Source organism: Triturus cristatus, chromosome 8 (assembly GCF_964204655.1).
Source record: "Triturus cristatus chromosome 8, aTriCri1.1, whole genome shotgun sequence".
Lineage (NCBI taxonomy): Eukaryota > Metazoa > Chordata > Amphibia > Caudata > Salamandridae > Triturus > Triturus cristatus.
This window is the reverse complement of record NC_140591.1, coordinates 1,095,322,235-1,095,346,315: the sequence shown is the minus strand read 5'-3', so window position 1 is coordinate 1,095,346,315 and position 24,081 is coordinate 1,095,322,235. Positions and strand designations below refer to the sequence as shown.

General features: G+C 46.9%; 1 protein-coding gene across 1 annotated transcript in view; it reads left to right on the top strand.

Moving 5' to 3' along the window:
* LOC146805425 (E3 SUMO-protein ligase RanBP2-like) overlaps positions 1–24,081 on the top strand; it is a 427,039-nt gene that overhangs the window by 389,030 nt on the left and 13,928 nt on the right. The window contains exon 27 of the mRNA XM_085622638.1: positions 17,621–17,894. Coding sequence (XP_085478764.1) covers positions 17,621–17,894 — 274 coding nt within the window. The remainder of the gene's footprint in view (positions 1–17,620; positions 17,895–24,081) is intronic.

Sequence of the window (24,081 nt, the reverse complement as noted above, 5' to 3'; positions counted from 1 at the left end):
CACGTACATCAGCTGGATTATTAGGCGGGTCTGCTGTGATGTATGTTTCGTGTTTTCTCCCTGGTGAGCTCCACAATCTTGTAAGCCCATTGAAGTTTCGATCTTTCGCTGTGTATTTTTGCTAACAACTGTGCTGGGCTCTGATGTTGGGGCTACCCAAAGTGTACACCATTTCTGTGAGAGTGGCTGCTGCCCAATCAGCCAAGGCGATGAGGTAAAGTGCAGGTGGTGGCAGTATGAATTTAATCAAAATTCAGTCCTTTTTATTTGTTCGCCAATGGTAAATTGCTTATTTGCTATTAAACTCTTCTTTCCCCCTCCAAAAATGATGTACCTGATGGGTGGGGGAGGTAACCACCCAGTCCCTTTATTTTAGTGCAAGTATCCAGTACCAGAGGGAGAACAGTGACTCCGGTTAACCAGGCACCAAAGATACTTTCTCACAACTGATAAAAATAAATACCAGGAGTAAACCTTTATATAGTTGTCCTTTCTTCTTCATAATTGGACTAAGTATAGGAAGTCTGCTACCCCTTTGTGCTGTTTCACTTGAAACAAATGGAAGCTCTAGCTACCTGCACTAGCATTTGCCCTGTGCCCACCGAGAAGAAGTGACTGGATTTCAAGAAGACTGCACAAGTCCCCCATCACTGTCAGGGATATTTCAAAGAACAAAGACTGCTTAGGAACTGTGAGGTTACCCCAGTCTGCCTGATTAGGAGAAGTGTAGTCTGGCACCAAGCAAAGCTCAGGTGAATGCAGTCAGCCCCTTTTGTTTCCACATGCTACACATCCTTAAACAATAAAAAAAAAATCTTCAGATCGATTCCTAAAAGCACCAGACGTACCGTAATCGCCATCGGACTTGACTAAGTCAACGCACTCTTATGCCGGAATACCCAATCACCGCCTCCACTATCTTCCGACCATCAAGAACACCGCCCCCAGATTCGTCCTGGACCTCCTCCTGCATACCCACATCACGCTTCACCGCAGAGATCTACATTGCCTGCAGATACACAAATACTGCCAATTCACACTCCTCACACAAGCATGCAAGGGACTGCAAAACATTGTACCAGCATACCTCAACTCCTGCCACCACTTCCACCAGCTCACCAGACACCTACGCTTTTCCTCTCTCTCACACACACTCAGCATTCGCAGAACAGAAGGGTTAGCCTTCTCATACCTTGCACCCAAAACATGGAAGGACCTGTCGCAACACCTAAGAGCTTCCTCCTCACTGCCAGAATTCCGCAAGAAGCTGAAGACCTGGCTTTTCAACTGGGACCTTGCAGACGACCTTCACACTTGCTCCAGCTCCTGGATAGCCCTCGGGTGATTAGTTGGGCTTTACAAATCCGTATAACATTACAAGTAGCACTCCATCTCCTTCAGACATTAAAGTTGTTAAATGTTAATAAGCCTTAACTGTTTGTCCTAGTTACATAGATAGTCAAGTGTCTAATAAAAATCTTTTTGCTATCCAGTTTGAAGTGCTTAGGTTTATGTCATAGAACACAGTGGTATTTTACCCTACCTACTCCATGTAAAGCCCACCAACATCTGACAATCCATGACCACAAGAAAAGACCTCATGCACGGTATCTTTCACCCTGGATTTCATCCTAGAAATATTTACTGGGTATCTGTGGCACCACGTGGCATGCAGTCTATGCCAAAATTGGGATATTTCAGTCTGCACTCCCCTCCAGACTTGTAGTTGAATATAAATTAGAGTCATTCACCTCGTCCCCTTTATGTGCCACTGTTTCGCCAATGTAGTCAGTCATTTTCTACCATTAAAGTTTTGCAGTATGATCAATACATTATTAGCATACAAGTTAAAGTTTTGGACGCTGGCTTTTCAAAACATCTTCTGCCCCTTAAGCATCTGCCCTCTTAAACCGCTCTGTCCTCTAGATCAGATCGAGGTGATTGAACTGTGCTTCACAAGTTGATTTCAATTTACATTAGCCATCTTCTTATGTCTTTGCTGTTTGGGTGATGGTCTCTTCTCTGAAGTTGGTTTGTTGATGCGGGGCTTTCATTGACTGGCTGCCGAGCCCCTTTTGTTGAATATGTTGATCGCTCTCCTAAAGGGCATTGTGAATACTCTTCTCTATATGAATTCATCACTTTGCAAAACATCCAGACTTATGCAGCTTAAAAGGAGAACAGGCTTAAGATGGGTGTGCTTCTGTTTTCACTGGGTTGCCCTAGAGTTGGAGACTTGCCAACTCTCAGGTAATTCACTATGAGGTACCCCTATGATGTGAAGCAAACGGGTCTCCATGCTGAGGTGGCCCTCGTAGCCCAAGGCCTTTGGTCCTGATATCAGGTTGGCAGGTCTGCCCAATTCTAACAGAATTTGCTTGTCTGAGGCATCCTCAAAGGCTAAGTTGAGCCGCCCTCCCCACAACTGTACCAGTGTGGTTTTCGGAGGTAATAGGACGACTGCTGATCTTGCTGGTTCAAACTTTGTCCCACTTGTGTCCCCGGAAACATCATTGTATACATAGGCACTATTGTAAAGACCACAAGATTAAAAAAACATACATTTGCCATTAGTTCTATGATTCTCCTTCGTCACATCTCCGTTTCATCCAAGTGATGCTTATGCAGTTTTTCTGGAACAAATGCTTGACTAAGGAGAAGCAGAATTGAAATGACTCATCAATGCTGCCTCCAAAAGTCACCTGGAATGAAAAAGAAATACTATGCGGCTTGTGGCTCTGTTCGTTTAGGGCTTCATGAGGTATATCGGAGCGATAGAGACTCTGATAAAGGGTCTCCTCAGAGATTTCCAGAATTAAGCTCACTATATACATTTTGAAAGGGACTCTCTTACTGTGAAAATATCACCCTTGCATTCACCTGTAATCTGATAGATTCCTTACCTGAGAATTACCCCAGGCGTCACTGGATCCAGAAAGTTTTTGTCACCAGTACCCCAGCGCCTCGGAAGGTGGCGTAGTGCGGCTCCACGTCCGTCGTAGGCGTCTTGATCGCCAGGATGACGTCGCGGCAGCTACTTAGACGCGGTACCCCCAGTCAATTTTTGACTGAGTTTTTGGGACTTTTGTCTCTGTCTTTTTTGAGTCTATCGACTCCTGGTGCTGTAGGGATGCCCATTTTTAAGTCTTGCGAAGTTTGTCCCCGCATGATGTTGGTGACGGACGCGCACCGCGAGTGTCTCTACTGCCTGGAGCGCGACCATTACTCCACGTCGTGCCCTGAATGCGGGGCCATGGCTCCGAAAACTTTGCGGGAGCGGTCCTGAAAATTGCTTGTGGCACGGGAGTCTGCTCCGTGCCGTTCAAGGTCCTGGCCCTGTGGGAGGTCGAGGGACCGGTCGCAGACCCGCCATCATCGTTTGAGGAAGTCTTCTCACTCGGGGTCAGGTAAGACGAAGCACAAGAGGTCGAAGAAGCGGCGTCGCTCTTCGCCAAGCCTGTTGCGTGACATGACTGAGGGTGGTGCCATCCCCGCGGCTCCGGCGGAGCCTGCGCAGTTGCCGACGGCCTACCCGCCTTTCCCAGGTCCATCTGCGACTCCGGCCCAGCTGCATGACTTCCTGTCAGCCATGGCTCGCCTTTTGGGCCCGTCGGGCCCCATGGGTTCGACTGGGGGTCCTCGCCCTTCGTAGTCAGCTCTGACCCGGACATAATCGACGGCTCCAGCCTCGGCGCAGCGAGACCTCCATGGATCCATGAATGGATCACAGCCGACGTCGGTTGACCTCGTACGACCGCCGGCCACCCAGCTGATGTCGTCCCCGGCTTCCACCCCGACATGGAGACTTTGCCAGACCGGTGTCAGTCGGTGCCGATTCCGACGCCGATGGGGAATTTCTATCCCTTTCTCCATCCTCCTCCTTCTTTTCCGCCTGCCCAGCAGGTTACGGAGGCCGGGGAGGACTGGGAGTGGTCTGAAGACCCTCTCGCAGCCCAATGCGAGTTAGATCCGTACTGGGCAGAGGATTTGGAAGACGCAGGTGGACTGGATTTTTCTCCAGAACCTGATGCACTGTCTCCTTCTACCGTGGCTACGGAGGAGGGTGGTACTTATTCAGTGGTGTTGCGTAGGTCAGCCGAGGCTCTTCACCTCTAGCTCCCTACTTTGGCCTTAAGGACTAACCTCCTGACAGAAGTGCTTCGGCCGGCGACTTCCTCTGCAGAGCTGCTGCTGCCCTTCAATGACGCACTTTCAGACGTCCTTTTGGGCACCTGGTCCAGGCCCAACACAGGGGCTCCCGTGGATAGGAACGTGGCCCGACACCATCGCCCGGCCCCGGGCAACCCCGTTTTCCTCTCCAAATACCATACCACTGAGAGCTTGGTTGTCCAAACCACTGCACCCCCGAGCGCAATTCCTTCCGCACCTCCGGACAAGGAATCCAAGAAACTGGAGCAGTTTGGGAAGAAGATTTTCTCTTCCGCCAGTTCAGGGTTGTGGTCTGTGAACACCGCATGCCTCTTGGGCCGTTATTCCCACTCTGTGTGGGATACAGTGGCGCAGGTGCTGCTTCAGTGTCCGGAGGAGGCCTGGACAGTGCTCTCCCAAGTTATTGTTGAAGGGAGAGATGCAGCCAAGTTCATGAGTCGTTGTGGTCTTGACACCGCCGACTCGCTGGGCAGAGCGATTTCCACGACAGTGGTGCTACGCCATCACACCTGGCTGAGGACAACTGGCTTTTCAGGGGATGTCCAGAACACTCTGATGGAAATGCATTTTGATGGCACACGCCTTTTTGGGGATAAGGCAGATAGTGCGTTGAAGCGCTTTAAGGACTCGCGGGCTACGGCCAAGTCCCTGGGCCTTTTGGCCACGCGCACTCCTTCGGCTTCTACTTTTCGCTCCTCTCGTGGCCAAGGAAGGGACGCCCAAACACGTTCGTTTCAGAGCCACATTCCTGCGCGGCAACAGTCTCAGCGCAGCTGCGGACGTGGGACCCGCCGAGGTGGGTCACGGGGCCAACGGACGGGTCAATCCACCGCCACCACTGCCTCCAAACCTTCCTAGTCTGGTGTTTCAGGCCCATCAAACGCCAGCGGGTGGCAGGATTCACCATCACCTCCCCCACTGGCGCACCATCACTTTGGATAGGTGGGTTTTACAGATAGTCCGAAGGGGCTACTCCCTCCCCTGAGAGTCTACCCCTCTAGCCATGCCACCTCAATTCCACCGCATGTCGGGAGATCACTTGGCACTTCTCCAGCAGGAATTGCGGCTCTCTTGGCCGAAGGGGCCATTGAGCGCGTTCCGACGCCAGAAATGGGTCGTGGTTGTTATTCCCACTACTTCCTGGTTCCAAAGAAGGACAAGGGCCTGCTTCCTATCTTAGACCTTCGGAACATCAATCGCTTCTTCCAGAAGGGGAAGTTCAAGATGCTCACACTTGCTCAGGTCTTGCCTGTCCTAGACCCGCAAGACTGGATGGTAGCATTGGACTTGCAGGACGCTTACTTTCATATCCCCGTCCTGCGGCCCACCGGCGTTACCTGCGGTTCATGGTAGGCCACGAGCACTTTCAGTTCACCGTGCTCCCTTTTGGCCTTACCAGCGCCACTCGGGTGTTCACAAAAGTGATGGCGGTGGTCGCAGCTCATCTGCGCAGATTAGGGGTTTCAGTCTTCCCCTATCTCGATGACTGGTTGTTGAAGGCGGGCTCGACCCAGGCAGTCGTCTCCCACCTTCAGACTACGGCCGACCTCCTGCATTTGCTGGGGTTCTCCATCAATGTGCCAAAGTCGCACCTGATTCCCTCTCAGAAGCTGTTCTTCATCGGCACAGTTCTGGACATGGTGCGTTTTCGGGCTTATTCTCCTGAACAGCGAGTCCGGGACATTTGGGCTATGATTCCGCTCTTTCGGTCCTTGTCCTGGGTTTCGATCAGGATGACCTTGAGGCTGCTGGGCCTCATGGCCTCCTGCATCTTGCTGACCAATCATGCCAGATGGCATATGTGGGCTCTGCAGTGGGACCTGAAGTTCCAGTGCGCGCAGCATTCGGGGATCCTGTCCGAGGACGTCCAGATCTTGGAGGGCACTGCACGACAATTGCAGTGGTGGCTCACGAACCAGCATTGGGTCAGCGGCAGATCACTCTTCCTTCCCCAACCAGAGCACACAGTGGTGACGGATGCGTCCCTCTTGGGATAAGGCGGCCACATGGGAGAGGCGGAGATCAGAGGCCTCTAGTGTCCGGCAGAGTCCAGGCTCCATATCAACCTTCTGGAGCTCCGGGCGATCCTACTTGCACTGAAGGCATTCCTTCCCTCTGTCAAGGGGAGAGTAGTGCAGGTGTTCATGGACACCACCACCACCATGTGGTACTACAACAAACATGGACCCTTTGTCAGGAGGCTCTTCGCCTGTGGACATGGCTGGAACATCAGGGCATAACCCTGGTGGTTCAACATCTGGCGGGCTCTCTGAACGCCAGAGCAGACGAACTCAGCCGCCGGTGCATGATGGATAACGAATGGCGTCTGAACTCATACGTGGCGCAAGGCCTCTTTCGGCAGTGGGGAGAGCCTTGGTTAGATCTATTCGCCACCGAAGAGAACGCGCAATGTCAGCAGTTCTGCTCGTTGGAGGGTCCAAGGCGGCAGTCGCTCGGAGACGCTTTTCGTCGCGAGTGGAGTTGCGGTCTGGTGTACGCCTTTCCGCCTATACCGCTTCTGCCCAGAGTGCTGAGGAAGATCAGGCGCGACCGGGCCCAAGTCATCCTGGTGGCTCCGGATTGGGCATAAAGATACTGGTAACCCGAGCTATTCAGTCTATCGACCGATCCCCCGATCCCCCGATCCGCCTGCCTCTTCAGGAGGACCTTCTGTCGCAGCAGCAGGGGACGGTCCTCCACCCAAACCTGTCCAGCCTCCACCTCCATGCGTGGAGATTGAGCGGCGACAGTTGATGCCATTTGACTTGCCTCCTGAAGTCTGTAATGTTATTCTGGCAGCCAGGCGTCCCTCCACAAAATTGGTATACGCCTGCAGGTGGAACAAATTTGTGGCATGGTGCACAGCAAAAGCTGTGGATCCCCTTTCCGAGGTTCTCCTCTTTCTTCTTTCCCTGGCCCAGCAGGGCTCTGCTCTGGATACCCTTAAGGGATATCTTTCAGCCATTTCTGCTTTCTTACGGCTTCCTGAGCAGCCTTCTCTTTTCAAATCCCCTGTTGTTTCTCAATTCTATTAAGGGCATTACTCACTTTTCCTCCTGTCCCTTTCGTAATGCCTCAGTGGGATTTGAATCTAGAATTGACCTATGTGATGTGTGCTCCCTTTGAGCCACTTCATAATTGTCCCCTTCGTCTTCTGACTCTTAAGACTGCTTTCCTGGTTGCCATCACCTCTGCTAGGAGGGTGAGTGAACTCCAGGCACTCTCTTCTAAGCCTCCTTTCCTTTCCGTCCATCTAGACAAAGTTGTTCTCAGGACTTGTCGTTCATTTCTCCCTAAGGTGGTAACTGCCTTTCACATCGGACAGTCTGTTACACTGCCCACCTTCTTTCCGCCTCCGCATCCCTCGAAAGAGGAAGAGAGGCTCCACCGTCTGGACCCAAAACGGGCACTGTCCTTCTATCTGGACCACACCAAACAGTTCCAGGTGGATGACCAACTCTTTGTTGGCTACGTGATCGCTAAGAAGAGGCGGGCGGTGCACAAGCGAACCATCTCTCGGTGGGTCGTTTTGTGTATCAAGGCCTGTTATTCCTTAGCTAAAAAGGAACCTTCTGTAGGGCTGAGGGCCCCATTCCACTCGGGCCACAGCAGCGACCACTGCTCTGGGCCGAGGAGTCCCCTTGCAGGACATTTGTCAGGCTGCAACGTGAGCCTCGCTGCACACGTTTGCCATACACTATTGCCTGGACAGCCAAGTCCGGAGAGATGGCTTCTTTGGCCATTCTGTTCTCCAGGACTTTCTGGTGTGATCTTGGTTCGCAGACCCACCACCGGGGTTGGTATTGCTGGGGTATCTATTCTAAGGTGAGGAATCTAACTAACGTGTTTCTTTCAGATGAACAAGTTACTTACCTTCGGTAACGATATATCTGTAAGAAACATTAGTTAGTTAGATTCCTCACCGCCCCACCCATCCTCCCCGTTCTGCGAACCAATATCTAGGGTTGAGGTCATCCCTTTCAGGGACCTAGAATATTTGGCACCAGTGTCGGTCTCTTTCATGACTCTGCGTTCCTGCCGCGGAAAGCTATGTACAAGAATTTAAGTCAGCGCGTGAGGGCGGCGTCTAAGTACTCTGACGACGTCATCCCGGCGATGCCGACGACGGACGCGGAGCCGCAGACGACGCCTAGTGACGCGCGAGGGTATTGCTGGCGAAAAATCCCTCCGGATCCAGCCGGACGCCTGGGGATATTCTAAGGTGAGGAATCTAACTAACTAATGTTTCTTACAGATATATCGTTACCGAAGGTAAGTAACTTGTTCGTCAGGCAGCCATGTGGGCCTCGCTGCACACTTTTAGTAAGCATTATTGCCTTGACAGCCAAGTCCAGAGAGACTGCTTCTTTGGCCATTCTGTTCTCCGTGACTTTCTGGTGTGATCTAGGTTCGCAGACCCACCACCGGGGTTGCTATTGCTGGGGTATCTATTCTAAGGTAAGAAATCTATCACTAACGTGTCTCTTTCAGATGCACAAGTACCTTCCCTTCGGTAACGATATATCTGTAAGACATTAGTTAGTGAAAGATTCCTTACAGCCCCACCCATCCTGCCCGTTCTGCGAACTGATTTGTAGGGTTAAGGTCATCCCTTTCAGGGCCCTAGTTTCAATGCACCAGTGGTCAGTATCTTCCATGGCTCTGCGTTCCTGGCGCAGAAAGTCGTGTACAGAACTGACGTCAGTGCGTGAGGTCGGCATCTAAGTAGGTGCCGCCACGTCATCCCGGCGATCATGATGCCTATGACGGATGCGGAGCCGCACGACGCCACCTTCCGACGCGCAGGGGTACTGCTGACAAAATTTTTCCGGATCCAGTCTGACACCTGGGGGTAATTCTAAGGTAAGGAATCTATCACTAACTAATGTCTCTTACAGATATATCGTTACCGAAGGTAAGTAACTTGTGCATTAGTGGATTCAAGTATTAGCCAGTGGGCGGCATTCTGGCATTGCCTATAAATCACTGTGGACCATGAGCTCCTAGGATCTCTGCAGATTCCCCATCTGTCTATACTTTTTAGGGTCCTCGGTAATCAAATCAAATTCTTCCCATTATTGCTACTCAAATGCTCTCAGTGCAGCTTCATCTTCCAGTGCACCTACCTAATGTGTAGACTCCTTGGACCCTCTGGCTTGCACATCCAGGTCGTAGTCTTCCCCATTGGCAGAGAATGAGGATGGATTCAAAGTTTTCTGGAATCCTGAAGGCATTATGGTCCTCTAGCAAGTGATTTGTTATTGTCCTTAAGAAATTGTGGTGTCCCGTAATGGTCCTTGTTACCAATTAAGTAACGTTGCGTGAATATCAGAACTTTTCCTGTAGAGTAGCTGTAAAGAGTAGTTAATTACATGGCCAATAAGGATCCTACAAACCGTTCCTTCTTAACAAGCTCATCTGTAACCACCCCTGCTTGACCTACCCTCATATCATCAAAAGAACCTTTAGGAATTTAAGCATCACCTTCTGACAGCAGGTTACTAGCAGCCACACTCAACTACCATATGAACTACGTTCCTTCTCACTTTAGATACCACAGCATATTTTCTATGTATTTTGTTGCTCCTTTAAGTTAGGGTGAGTTGTCATTTTAAGTTGATGATAAAGGGCATTATCATCTGATATTCAAGGTAAGACTTGCCCAGGTATCTTTAAGACTTCTGTCTAGGTCTGGATGAGCCATGCTCACACCGCAATACAATTACCATTGTGATTTTTTTAGGATGTGCTGGTGTGTCTCTCGAGCTACAAAAGGCAGCCTTTAGTGTTTCTTTCACTTCCAGGTTGCCATGGAGGCAAGTTTGAATCAGCTCCTGTGAGGTCATCAGACCGGGGAATCCTTGCCTATGTGATGGGTGTGTGATCTAGAACCACTGATACTTCACTTCTGTGTGATGTCCATTTGTTCTAGTACTCCTCCTCCCTCTGAAGCTCAGCTTGAAGATAAAGAAAGTGTGACTAACCAGCAAAAATGCCTTTGTATTAATGTAATGCTTCAATGTGTATTTAAACTGAAAGAAAGCCCTGGACAAACATTTAATAGCAAGTTTGGGATTGCAGTTTTCTCACCCAGAATGACTGAGGCAGTGGTAAGTCCATGCTTTTATAATTGTCCAGGTTTACAGCATGGGGGATTCAAATGGGCTTTGGTTGTTGGTAATTCTAATTGTTTGTGTTACATCGCATTTGTTTTGCAGAAACTTGTTGCGTGAAAACTTTGATAAATTAATAGCTAAAACACACACTTTCTTTTTGCTTAAACTGCACTCAGTGAACTATGAAAATGCTGGGTGGCAAGACTAAAGCCCTTGGCTATCAGTAGTGCAACCTTTAAGAACCCTAACCATCACTAAATGTTTTATACTACCAACAACTTCTTTCTATTCAAAGCTGTTGGGTAAATCAAGACATTGAGGAGCCAAGGTGACTTGGAGAGCAATTTGCTCAACATTTCATAGTTTAAATGATGCGAAGGAACCACAGATCAGATCTGCTTATTTATTTAGTTGATGACCCTACTTGTTCACCTGGCCATCCCTATTGGACATTGTGTTTGACACTGAATACCCCGTTGTAACTGAATTTATCACTAAGTAGATGTTCCTTTCTCCAGAGTGCATTCAAGGAAAATATATTCCCTTAACAGTGCTATGATCTCCCTTTTACATGTCTCACGAAACCAAGAACACTCCAGAATATGCATTACAGACCTTTTGGATAGATGATGTATGGTAATTTTTAAGCAATTCAGTCACGGCCAATTCATTTTCAGAATAGGGCCTTTGAAAAGATGGCATAAAAATCACTTACACTCTATATATATATATAGTTAAAATGGAATGCTGATGCTAGGTGGCATAGACATTACATTTTTACCAGGGTATATTAAATTCCTGTTAATTTAGTAGTTACCTCCATTTTACAAATACAGCTTATTATGTTTGCCTTGATGCTATTTATGCTACCTGAATTCGAGAGCTGCACTTTAAGACAAAACCTTACAATATAAAGCAACTAAGAACGATCTTAAATGGAGTATACAACAAAAGGGTGTATATACTCAAAACAATAACCAGGCAAATACAAAGTGAGTAGGTGTTCTTTAAGATATTTATTCAAAACCAAATTGCCTGGTAATTATTGACTATTCTACCAAACTGACCTCATCAGCTAGTGAATGCTGAGTGTGCGAAGTAATGAGACCAACCCGTCCCCTTCCCTCTACACGACACAGTTAGTAGTATTTTGGCAGGTTGCTGAAAGTGGATACCAAGGGGTATGTCAGACATCTCAACAAAGATTGACTATGGTTTCTGTGTAGGATCTTTAAGTTTTTTAAGATAGTGGTAGTTTTTTGCAACTTATCCCAATTACTTTGTACCAATGTTTTGGTACCAAAAGGTAGGAATACTAGATTGGTTCCTTTATTTGGCCCCGTAGGTCAGTGAGAAGAGAGACACTGATTGACTTACAAATATCCATTTAATTGAAGAAGATATAGTTTAGGGATAGTATTGCAGGAAGGTAGGTATGATTTGTGGCTCTGAGACTGTCAGTCAGATTAGTTCGTGAACGGATCAAGCTATACAATGTGTGGCAGTCCACCATACTGTATTAAGACCTCTCTGTTACTAGATTGAATTGATATTCAGTTATGTAGAGCGTTTGTGTTAGATAGTTATTTGTGGGGATCATTTCATACTTGCATGACATGTTTAAGGAAAGCATAATAATCATTTCCCAAGGTTACTTTTTGGCAAAAAGAGAGCACCTATTTTCCTAGCATGTCTATTATATCGGCATAAAAAAGACCTAAATATCACAAACTAAATGCTGACCCAAGGAACAAAGGTTTGTTTACAGAAAAGATATGGTAGGGCACTTGATCAATGGTTGCATTGACTGTAAACCTACTACTTGTTTTTATCGAGTAGATTGCAAAAAAAGGAGATTGAGCCTCGCAGTGAGAAAAATTTAATGAATTTGAGATATTTTGCATAGCACAGTGGTGGTATGATATTGGTATTTCAATAGACCAAAACGTGCAGTTCCTCTACTTTTGTAGCGATGTAAGATTTCCAGGGCAGCCCTCCATGCCACTTCAAGGTTTACACCTCACACTGTAGTCAATCCTTTGATTGATTGTTTTGGGATTTTCCATTCTTATCCTTTGATAGAGCTGTGCAGTGTAACTTGCGGTTTGGCATATATTCCCGGACAAGGGATCCTCTTTGGTCTTGGTGGATGGAAGTTTAGCAATGCTGTTTCCATGAAGCATTGGATGCATGTTTTGGTGTCGCAGAAGTAAGACAAGAGGCTTTAACAGAGTGTTTCACAATCTTTTAGGTCTCTAACCTGCCTTTTGCCAGTAATCAGTGATAGTCTGAGTGAGATATTGGTGTTTTTAAACTGTCAGAGCTGTTGGAAAGGTGTGCATTTTGGTGTATAGTTTGAGTATGGGTTGTTTTGTCTGACGTGCCTTTGTGCAATCCTAAAGTATCTAGTGCATTTAGCAGAAACAGGATACCTCCCAGTATTTGTGCCTGTGCATATTTGTCTGTGACTTTTGACGATAGGAACAGCATGGACGTCAGACTGACACATTGACATAGCTTACCAGGTGAACCCTCCAGTTCTGTACACGTTACACCAATCATGGCAGGGAAAAGGATAGATAAATCAATGCAAGCAACTCTATTACGACCCTCACTACATTAAAGGTGGCCTTCTGCATAGGAGACAGTAAACAAAGATGATCTGCAGTGTAATAGCAGTTACTCCAGGTCAGTCATCTATAACTGGACATATTACTGACAACATGGAGAGATATCCCCTGTCGGTTGCAGGTCTGCAGTACCTCAAAGAAAGACTCTTGGGCAAAGACAGTGTGTCACCTGCTTTTCAGCACCCCTTCAAGATCTATGAAGATCTGCAGGATGGGCCTTTTCACTGCCTCGATCGGATCTCTGTAAACCCATTGTCGCAGAGCAGCGCAGCCTGCTAGAGTATTTGAAAATGAAACTATTTCACTGCTTTTATGTCAGAGTACTGAATAACCATGTTTCAAATATGATATGCTGCTGATGGCTTGCTACGGACATTTTTAACTGAAAACACTGATTTTGCATTGATACCAGGTAGAGTGCTTTTTCCCACCCTAGTTAGTATCTTAGCTGTGTCACAAAATGTAGTACTTGATTTCCATGCACAACATCTTAAACTTCACCTTTTTTTTACAAAGTTTCCTAAATGCAAACCTTTTTTGGTGACTGGAACTTGGCTTAGATGCAGCTTTATTTTATAAGGTGTCAATAAGGATTTGCCTGAATCAATTCTGAAAAGTATAAGTGCTTGGAACACTAATTGTAACTCCACCTTATAACTTGGTTTGCCAGGTGAACTCAACTGGAAATTTGTAATCTTTGCAATAGATGTAATCTCTACTGCTTTGCTTGATTAAGCAGATTAATGCAGTGGCAGTGCAGACCCATAGTCTGCCGTTTATTGCTGAACACTATTTCTTTGTGACATCTGTTTTGCAGAAGGCATGGATTTTCAGTGCCCGGACTGGCTCCAGTTCCTCCTAAACCACAAACTCCACAGCAGTCACACAAAAAGTATCCTCCCATCACCTTGCTTGACCAATTTTTGGTATCCTTTCACCATTTCCCTCATGCTGTTAAATTCTCCAGTAGTTCTGCTGCGACCATCATCTTGTATCTCTCGCCACCTTTCATGTCTTCTTCAGTATTCAGAAGTGTCTGGCATTGTCAAGTTTTGGCGCACTCATTTTGCTCAGAATCCAGGAGTGAGATTTAATTGGATTACAGACAACTGACTGGATCTGTGAAATCTTGACTGGTTTATAGTGAAAGATGGTATCTTTTATAGTAGACGATGGTATCATTTTCAAATTAATGTGTCTGGTATTCAAAGGCGCTCCCTTTTTGACATTCCCTTAAATGAAGGACTTTGTTAGCCCACTTCTGAAAAAATAATGAAGACTATCCAGAAAGGCTTAAGGAAACGCACACCTTCCCCCCCCTTGACTATTCTTAGCTGGAATTCCCTATGTAAGTATCTTCAACAGGAAACCTTGTCTTCACATTCATTCTGAATATGCACCTTTTTGTCATAGCTGTTCCTCGACAGCTGCAGTTTGCAGGCGCCCCAGTGCCTAGAAAAGTGTTTGCACAAGATAATGCTATGCAAGTGTTGTCTTTGTCATGTTTGCATATTAAAGGTTTGATTCGTAAAAGAACTAGTGCTTTGCAAATGACCTGTTTTCTAATGTGGGTTCTCTGCTACAAACTAGCCTGGCTGTACTCTATTTCCAGTCAGCCCTGTTTTTGTCTTTTTTTGGACACAGCGGTGAAATGCTCAAGTCTCATAACTGGATTATCAATCGGTTTAAAACATTCAGTCCCATGAAACTGGCTACTGTACTACTGTGCATTGTAGAAATCTAAAAATGCCAACACATAGCACAGATACTCAAGTTCTTAATTGATTTAATATGTGCTATGTTGGTAGAGGATGTGAAGGGCAGATGAGACAATGTGTTTTGAGCACCATTGGATGGATGACATCTTTCCATAAGAGATAGGAATGCAGGGTATAATGTTATTTCATGTATCTGGAGTCTGCAAAGTGATATTTGTTCATTCGATGTGGTGGCATGTATGCTGTCCAGAATCTAATTTTTTAGTAGTTGATGTAAATGAGATCATGAGGGACTTCTCCATTTTCAGTCACTCCATCGCTCAGCAATATTACATTTTTAACGGGTTTGACACCAAACTGAGGTAGTGGTTATGGAGCTATACACAAGAAGAAACTTACAAAATATTCAGATCTCAAATCTAGACAACCATGCCAAGATTATCAATACTGGGCAAAGATGGGAACTAAGAGCATAAGACATCTATTGTTTTGTATTTCTATCCCTACATATTTGGTTGAACAAAATCTTTAACAAACAGTTTAACATGTTAAAGGATACCTTTTGCGATCTTTGACCTGTCGTATGCATGAATGTAACACCAAATCTACTGTCTCTTCACTAATGTGCATAAAGAGACATTGTTGTATTTTCTGTGTTAACACAGTTGTGTATGGCTGACAAATTATTAAAGTTTCAGATTGTATTTTTTAATGAAAACTGCTGCTCCTTCCCTACGGTTTTTGACTCGGACAAGGGTGTGAAGCGTCTTGAAATATTTGAGAAACTGGAATTGCTCTTTTGTTGCAACACAGTTATGATGTTTCATTGCATACATAGTCTGCACTATGCTTGCAGTTTACTCCCCTCTACTGCTTGCTAATTAGTAGTTTAAAATCTTAGTATCGGACAATCATTTGGAAGAAGGCAATGTGCCCATGAAAGTCCCCCTCAATCTTTTATCTCCCATTCACAAAGGTAACCCTTGTTTTTGCAGACTTTTTTAGCATGTAACCAAGTATGCACATTCTAATAGCTGGACACTGCACTCTTCACTAGTTCATCAAAGTAAATATTTTTATAGCTTATTTTACCTCCAGTGAGTTCTCCTTTCAAACATCGGGACAACTTTGTGTTTGCACAATGAAACTTCAGTGATATATTGTCTGACAGCGTAACAATTAGAACTGTGTTTATGCTTTATATTTCTTATTGTTCGTGCTCTACTTATCTGATGAGAAAACATCCATCATTCACCCAGTACCAAGTTTATGGGGTTTTATTATGTGTGTGGGGGAGGGGGCGAGAGTTGCTCATTTTTTACAAAGGAGGCGCTGCTCTTATGGGCTTCAGCCTGAGCCTCAATAGTTTCTCTCAGTACACTAATAACTCTTCATGTAATAGTGCCCAGACGTTTGCATACCATCTAGGTTACTCTACTGGAACAACAGGGTTATATGTGCTGAATGCCAATGTGAGGTAAATTCTATTTTCTCTTCATCTACAGTGTGTCAGTAAGATGTGTGAGTGGCAGATGTTTTTTTATTGTGTTTACCTATTGCGTCTGCAAGGAATTGCCCTGCCCACCTTCAGGACACCATATCCATACACAGGCATCCTCTGAATTCCCTCCAGATTTCCAATTTGCCCTTTACAAACTGGGGCTGCCGTCTTTGACTTTTGTGGCTACGGAGTGAGCAGGTGGTGTTTAACATAAAGAAAACTGGATTTTCAGTTTGGTGTTGTATGTGTTTGTATGAGACAGAGTTTAGTTTAATTCCTTATCCACAATGCAAGAGCTTAATTCCCTGTACTTTTCAGGACGTGCTGCAGAACATTCTCTAAGGAGATACTTGGTGGGAAGCTCCAGTGTTTTCTTTCCTGGGATGAAGAAAGTATGCACAGTTCAAAGACCCAGAAATCAGCTAACCCTTTAATGCTGAAATTGCACCGTTAGCTCAATTGCATTGTTTCTCAAATGTATGTATTCCCTGATCTCCAAATCTGGGCTTGGCTTAGCTGCTTGACCACAAAGGGTGCAGGGCATCTGTAACAGAGAAGATGTAGAAAACTAGACTGCCTCAATGTATAATGTGGGCTAGACAGTTCACCCTGCCCCCATTATTCGTAGCATGCAACCTAGAGTTCCAGAGGGCACCAAGAATTAAAAGAATGTGGATATTTCTAAAGTATGTGTCTTTGAGAATCCTCTTTGGCTAGCTGCGATGAATGTAACATTTGCTTTGGTGTTAGGATCTGTCTGCCAGACAGCTAAAGCACATCTGGTTTTTGATGTTACTAGAAGGGCATAACTCCTTATACATAGACTCTCATTATGAAATGAAATGGAATGTAATTTTGTTTCCGGTTTGAAACCATAAAGGTTATTAACCTCACTAGGTGTTGATTGTTCTTTTTTAGCCCAAATTGTATTTGACCATTTTCTCGATCTCCTAAAACTCCTGCATACCTTACCTTTTGCACTATCTAACAGTAATATGATGCAATGGTGCATCTACAAACGGATGGATGCATGAATGAAGAGAATGAGCCACTTCCCTGAAGCACTCTGCGACAGAGTGTACATATTGTTCCCTGTGTGCCCCAACATTATACCGAGTTGCGAGGCAGTTCCCTGTCCATCATATTGCTACATAAGAGGTGGTAGCATTTTTCAAGGTTTGTGAGTGTGTGTGTATGAATGTGTAGTAAAGATCACTGGTGAGTGATTTTGATAAATCAAGTACGTAGCATAACTCATTTCTTAACCTATTGTAAACCTACCTATCTTTATTGAGTTCTTCATTGTAAGTTCATACCGAAAAATATACTTTCGGAATGACTTTAAATATCCTAGTCATTCACTACCTTTGTGATGTTTGTTTCATCACAGACATGTTGTATGAATCCATTGGGTTTTTAAGGTGGCAATAATGTACTGTTTTGTCTGCATGTAATACAATGGTTTATTGTCCTATGTTTTTGTAGGTGGAAGTTAAATCTGGAGAAGAAGATGAAGAGATTTTATTTAAAGAGCGAGCAAAGCTGTATAGATGGGACAGAGATGTTACTCAGTGGAAGGAGCGTGGTGAAGGAGAAATCAAGATCCTCTTTCATCCAGAAAAGAAATTCTACCGTGTTTTGATGAGAAGAGATCAGATTTTCAAAGTGTGTGCAAACCATGTTCTCTCCACGTCGATGGAGATCCAGCCCTTGGCTTCATCTAATAACGCCTTGGTTTGGACAGCTGTGGATTATTCTGGTGAGTAGAACTTGCCATCACAACTTTATTTTCAATAGTTCTATTGTTGTAACACTGTTCTTCTTTTTCATCCCTTTTGGGACCGATTCTCACCTGTGCAAGTGTAGCAGCTTCTGAAGTGCTGAGCATTCAGAATCATTCTGTTTTAAAACTTGAGAATGCTCTGTCTTGAGTATAGCATGAAGACAGTATGGTTCTATTATAAGAGGCACTAAAGTGTTTTACTAAAGTTTTTAAATATTGGTATGCAAACTTTTTTTTACCATACTAGTATTCTGACATGTTTTATTTTATACATCCTTATATTATATTTCAATATTTTGATTGAATTGTTCACCATTTTACTTCTAAAAATAAATCCTTTTATAAGACCAATACAATTCAGGTTCATAATTGCAATGTTGATTTAGGTTTAAATCTCTTTACTGGAAATTCCATGAATCAAAAGTACCAATATAGCTGCCTCGGATCTTACCTCTTATCTTGAATTTATTGTAAGTCACAAATGTAATCATCTATTAAAGATGGGCAAGTACAAGATGAAAAAAACTTGAATATCAGCTCAGGTGTCCTGATGGAGAATGTAGGGAAAAGGAGAGCAGAGAAACAAAAGAAGATTTTCGCACAAATAGGTCACCTATTAGCTTCTCCCTCCACTCACTCTCAGCAACCCATTGCACCACTTTGTCATACTTTCACTCTCAAATTCACATCCATTAGCTACATTGATTTAACAGCCATCAAGGTGGCGCCAGAACCACTTTTGGATGAGTTCACTATGGCAATGGGCGGGCCAAAATGTTTTCCGACAATATCCCTGTTTTCTATTTGCTGCTAACCCAATAGTTCACCAAATACTCTCTGGTGCTCATTCCCAAGGGTCTCTATAGGAGCCTCAGCCGAAACCTCCAAGACCCTAATCTTTGGGTCTCTTCTCAGGCTATCTAAGAACCCCAATCTTTATTTCTAAGAAGACCATGACACCCACAGCATTAACCTGAAAGGATTTTGCGTCAGTCAAACCCTGCATACAGTTACTTTACATCACCCTTCAGGACAATACACCTTGGTTTCATCACCTCTTTGCTCCACCGTTAAGACTGTGCCTGTAGGTCCTCCAATTTCCTTTTCAACTCCTTCAAAGTTGACTTAATGCTCATAGTTTCTTCTGCTATGTAGAGCAGTTGTAGTTCTTTAACAGCAATTTCCAGCTCCATGATAGGGCAGCATTATCCACACGCAGGGAGGAAATCTCCTCTCCTCTTCTTTTCAGCTATGTTTTTTTGTGGCTCAAAGCAGTCTGTCTATCTCTTCTTCTGACTGTTGCCAAGTCTGGCAAGTTGTATGAACTCTGAGGTTCAGGTCAAGCGTTTTTGAATTCCCCAGCACTTTTCAGTAAGGGGCCTCTCATTCTGACATCTCAGCAGACCGCAGGTGCAGCAGAGGATCTCAGACTTACTGCTTCATTGATGATGTCTGCGAGGAGCAGCCCCACTGCCCAGTGGCAAACCGTATAACAGGCTCCCTTAGAGCAGGCTTCCGACTGCTGGGTGGCTATCACCCCGTTGGTTCAGTGGCCTGTTCAAAGCTCTCTGTGAGCCAGTCACATGTCATGGCCCCTGTTCCTTGGAAGCATGTCACTTGCCAGTTGAAGTAACGGGAGAAACTCTGGATTTTGGCTGGTCACCACTTGTTTCCTCCTAAAAGTGACAACTTAAAAAGCATTAATGGCTACACATAGTATAGGAGCTATGTGTAGACACTGAAAGAAGAGACTACAAGATCATGTGAGATATGCAATTCTCCAGGGCCATTTTCGTCCCAAAACTATATAAACCCCACCCTTCAAGACCACGCCTTGCTAGGCAATCAGAACAGTCATCTGACAGCAGCCCCTCTGTCTGCCTTCCTCCAGGTAATGCCTTGATTCTGTCTTTTTCATCCAGATCCGCATCATGTTGAGACGTTATGTGAGGACCAAAAAAGGAAAAGATGCTAAAAACAGATTATCATTGACATTTTCATTACACATACATGTAAAAGCAAAGGCAAGTGAGCCTTTGAGCAAAACAAGTGCTGAAATAGTAGTGATCAGTTTTGCCACTGAAAATCATATGGTGCAGGTACTGACTTGCCCTGGAACTAACCACAGAAAGGCAGTAATGGAAACAAACAATTTAGAAAGTATGTTCAGACAATTTGTATCTGATAGAGACTACTAGCCGCAGATTCCTTAACGTAGAATTATCCCTAGGCGTGAGACTGGACCCAGAAAACTTTCTTGCCCAGCATCTCGGCGCGCCAGGGGGCGGCACCCCGCCCGACGTCCTCCGCAGGCGTGACGTCAGCGAGGTCACATAAGCCCCACCCCAGTGCGCTGATGTCAGTTTTCTTCTTTTCCGCGTGCAACGCGGACCCGGATCGTGTTCCTGGCCTGTTTTCAGGCCTTCTTTTTACGCTTAGCGTTTTCTGGGGTACAAATGCTTTCGGGCTTCAAGACGTGTTTGTCTTGCGCGCGCCAGATGTCGGCGACGGATCCTCACCCCATCTATAGGTGGTGTTTGGGGGAGCACCACGACTCCACGGACTGCGAGGCGTGTCAGCAAATGAAGCCGAAGTCCTGACAGGAGTGCCGGATGAAGCTCCTTTCGGCCCGCATGTCCAGGTCGACGTAGTCGACGCGTCCGGCCCCTGCGGAGGGCTTCAAGAACCGCCGCTTCCGTCTAAGACATTGTCCCTCTCCACGGCCGCAAGGGCGTCGCTCACCTGTTGGTAAGTGTCACAGTTTGTCCCCGAGGCCCGGTCCCCGGCCTGTTGGAGGCATGGGTTCTCCGCAGGTGGTGCGGCCCGCGTGTCGTCGCCCTATCCGCCGTTCCCCAGCGCGGGGGCAACCAGAGCCCAGATGGAGGCCTATGCGGTGGCCTTGCAGGCCTCTTTAACTCTTCCCTCTTCTCCTTCTCTTCCTGGGACGTCTGCGGATCCCTTGCCGCGTACGGGGACTCCTGCGGCGTCGCCGGCGGCTCCGACTGGTTCGGATCCAGGTTTGGAGGATGTGGTGCCGTCAGGGTGCGGCCCTTCGGGGTTCCCTCCTTCAGACCATGGCGCCTCTGCCTCGCCGCAAACCCCCGCGGGGGTCCCTGTGTTGTCGCGGGAGGTTGCTGGGGCTCGGGCGTGTCCTCGAGTCCCACTCAGTCCTCTGGGCAGGCGGCGGCCTTGGCCGAGGTGACGCCGCTCAGGTGCTGGCGGCTGCTGGCCCTGGCGGTGCTGCAGGGGCTGGCTAGGGGTCGGGCATGTCCCCGGGCCCCCCTCGTCCCTCCACGCAGGCGGCTGCCTCGTCGGAGGTCGAGTCGACGCCTTTTTGGCGTCGTTCCTTAGCCGCCCCGGTCTCCCGCGCCTCGAGTTGTGGCGGAGGTCGTTCCGGCATCCCCTTCGGCGCCGGTCGACGTTGACCTGACGCCGGTGGCGGACTCTACGGCACCGGGCCGACGTCGGGTCGTTGATTAGTCTTCGGACGCCCCCTCTTCTCCAGAGGTCCGGCAGCTGTTTGTCTTATCTTCTCTGGAGACGGGTCGCCGCTTTTCCCCAGGCGTCTTCCAAGGACGGCTCTTCGCCATCACCGCGCCCGCAGTCTTCGCCAGAGGCGCCTCAGTTTCCACATTCATCGGTCCACCTTACCCGTTTCGAGCTTGGCCTTTCCTTCCTCCGGGTGTGCTGGGGGACGGCCGCCTTAGCTTGCAGTTGTTGCCCACGGTGGAACTGCTTTACCCGCCGCTGGGTCCTACGGCGACGAGTGCTGCCTTCGCTCGGGCTGTTTCCACGGCTGCGGGAATCTTGCGCATGGGCGATCCAGCTGCCCATTTCCCCACGGATCATCTGCTGGAGGTTCTCCACCAGGGCTTTGGTGGACGGGAGCTGCCTCTTCCCTTCGAGGCTGCGCTCCGCAATTCTCTTTTGGGGGCCTGGGGGCGTCCTGCCACGGGGGACCCGGTGCTCCAGCCTCTTCTGCACCGCCACCGTCCTGCTCCGCATGATCCTGTCTGTCTTTCCCTCCACCCTTCTACCAGGGGCCCTCTTTTACAGATTGCCTTTCCCTCCTTGCCATCGGTGTTGTCTCCCCTGTCGCGGGAGGCCCGCTGGTTGGATTCCTGGGGGCGCAACATCTTCGCCTCCTCCAGTGCTGCTTTGCGGGCCCTTAACACTCTTTGTGTATTGGCCAGAGCCACTTCTTGCTTATGGGCCTCGGCGGAGTCCCTTATGTCTTCCGCTTCTCAGGAGGGTGCCTGCGTTGATCTGCCGTCTACGCTTATGTCTTCCGCTTCTCAGGAGGGTGCCTGCGTTGATCTGCCGTCTACGCGACTGTTCATTGCCCAAAGAAATTTAAAACTGACCTCAGATTAAGACGTGAGCGTCAAAACGTCCATTTAAATTTTTGGTCGAGTGATTACACCACTTGGATCTCTCTGAACAATTTAACGGAATCTATCGATGTATACACGTTAACTTCCTTGAAAATAAAGATCAACACTAAAGAGCTTACAAACCTTCGCGAAATAACGACGACATTTGTCCTAATCATTCGTTTGGACATTATAAAAGAAACACATCAAGGGGTCAACCTTTTAAATTTAATAGTCCTGAAGATGGTCTTGTCAATGAAAATTCAGAGACCGAAACGTCGACTTTCACACTGTTTTCCTGTGAAAAATGTGACTATTTTTGTGAAAAAGTGTTTGAGTAATTTCAAAGTGAAGGCATGAATAATTAAAGCATTTCCTTCCAGTATACCTACAATTGTTCTTATCTTAAGTACCCTTTTTTTAAATTTGATGATAGACTTGATTTTTATATATACACCCGTCTTTCTCCTCTTTTTCTTTATTCTTTTTCTTCATTTATGTTGAATTTGATGATGTATACGATTGATGCATAACTTGACAAATTGATTTTGTTTAAAAATACAAACTGTGACAGTAATTAAGTTTGTAGGTATATAATTATCCTACCTATAACTGAGATCAAGACTCACATAACTAAGCATCTAAATAAATCCCTTGAAGGCACCTTCTTACCTGTATATTAAAATTTGCCCGAGCCCTCAAGGGTACATTGGGTTGTCCACTATATTTACCTGCGTTGATCTGCGGCACCATGTGTTGGATGCCCGAGAGCTGGCGGTGTTTATTCTTCACTCGGCTCTGGACGTTTTGGAGGTGCTTTGTCATACCATGGCTACTTCAGTGGCCCTTTGTCACCATGCCTGGCTACGGGTTAGTGTTTTCACTGAGAATGTTAGAGAATGGTTGGTTGACCTCCCCTTTGATGGCGCTCTGTTGTTCCACGCCCCTGTGGATTCTGCCATTCAGAGGTTTCTTGCGGGGCTTTGTCCTCCTCCTCCTCCCCCCCCCCCCCATCAGTGACCTGACTGTCAGTCTGTGTTTTGGGAGGTGCTCTCCCGTTGTTTTCCTGGGGCCTTGTAACGGGTAGCCCAGGTTGTGTGTTCTGTCTGGTTGATGTGCCTTGGGGGTCCTTTTCTTGGGCCCTTGGTGCTGTTGGCTGCTGGTCCGGCCCTTTTTGTTGACTTGTGGTTTTGGCTGTTGGTAAGCCGGTAGGCCCTGAGATTAGGCCTTCTGTCTCTTCTTTATTGGCTACTTCATAAGCCGTCTGCGGGTATTTTCTGCAGGTCTTTCTGTTTTGTCCTCTGCAGCGGAAATCTTTTCCTAAGAGGTGTTCCCATGGTTCTTGGGACGTAACCTACCCTATGTGGTACTTGTAGCTATTACATAGCTTTGTCATGTGCTGGGGAGGTGTGGTCACCCTTTTGGGTTCCTTGCTCTCCGTGGCGTCACGGTATGTCGCAGGCGCGAGCTTATTGCCAATTGTCTTGGAGGAGCTTGCGCTGGGTCTGTCCTTCTCCTTGTCGCTCGGCCGGTCTGGCCTGTTGTCTGCGGCATCGTGTTGTGGCAGTTCCGGACTTTTGTCCTGTGTTTTGGCTGGGTCCTCTGCCTGATGCTCCAGAGAGGTTTTGGCTTTCCTTGGCCTCTGTGTTTGGGTGGCCGGCTTGGGGGGGGGGGGGGGGGGGGGGGGGGGGGTGTGTGTGTGTGTGTGTGTGTGTGTGTGTGTGTGTGTGTGTGTGTGTTTTTTTGTTTTTTTGTTTTTTTTTTCTGGCCTGGCCCTCCCTGGCGTCTGC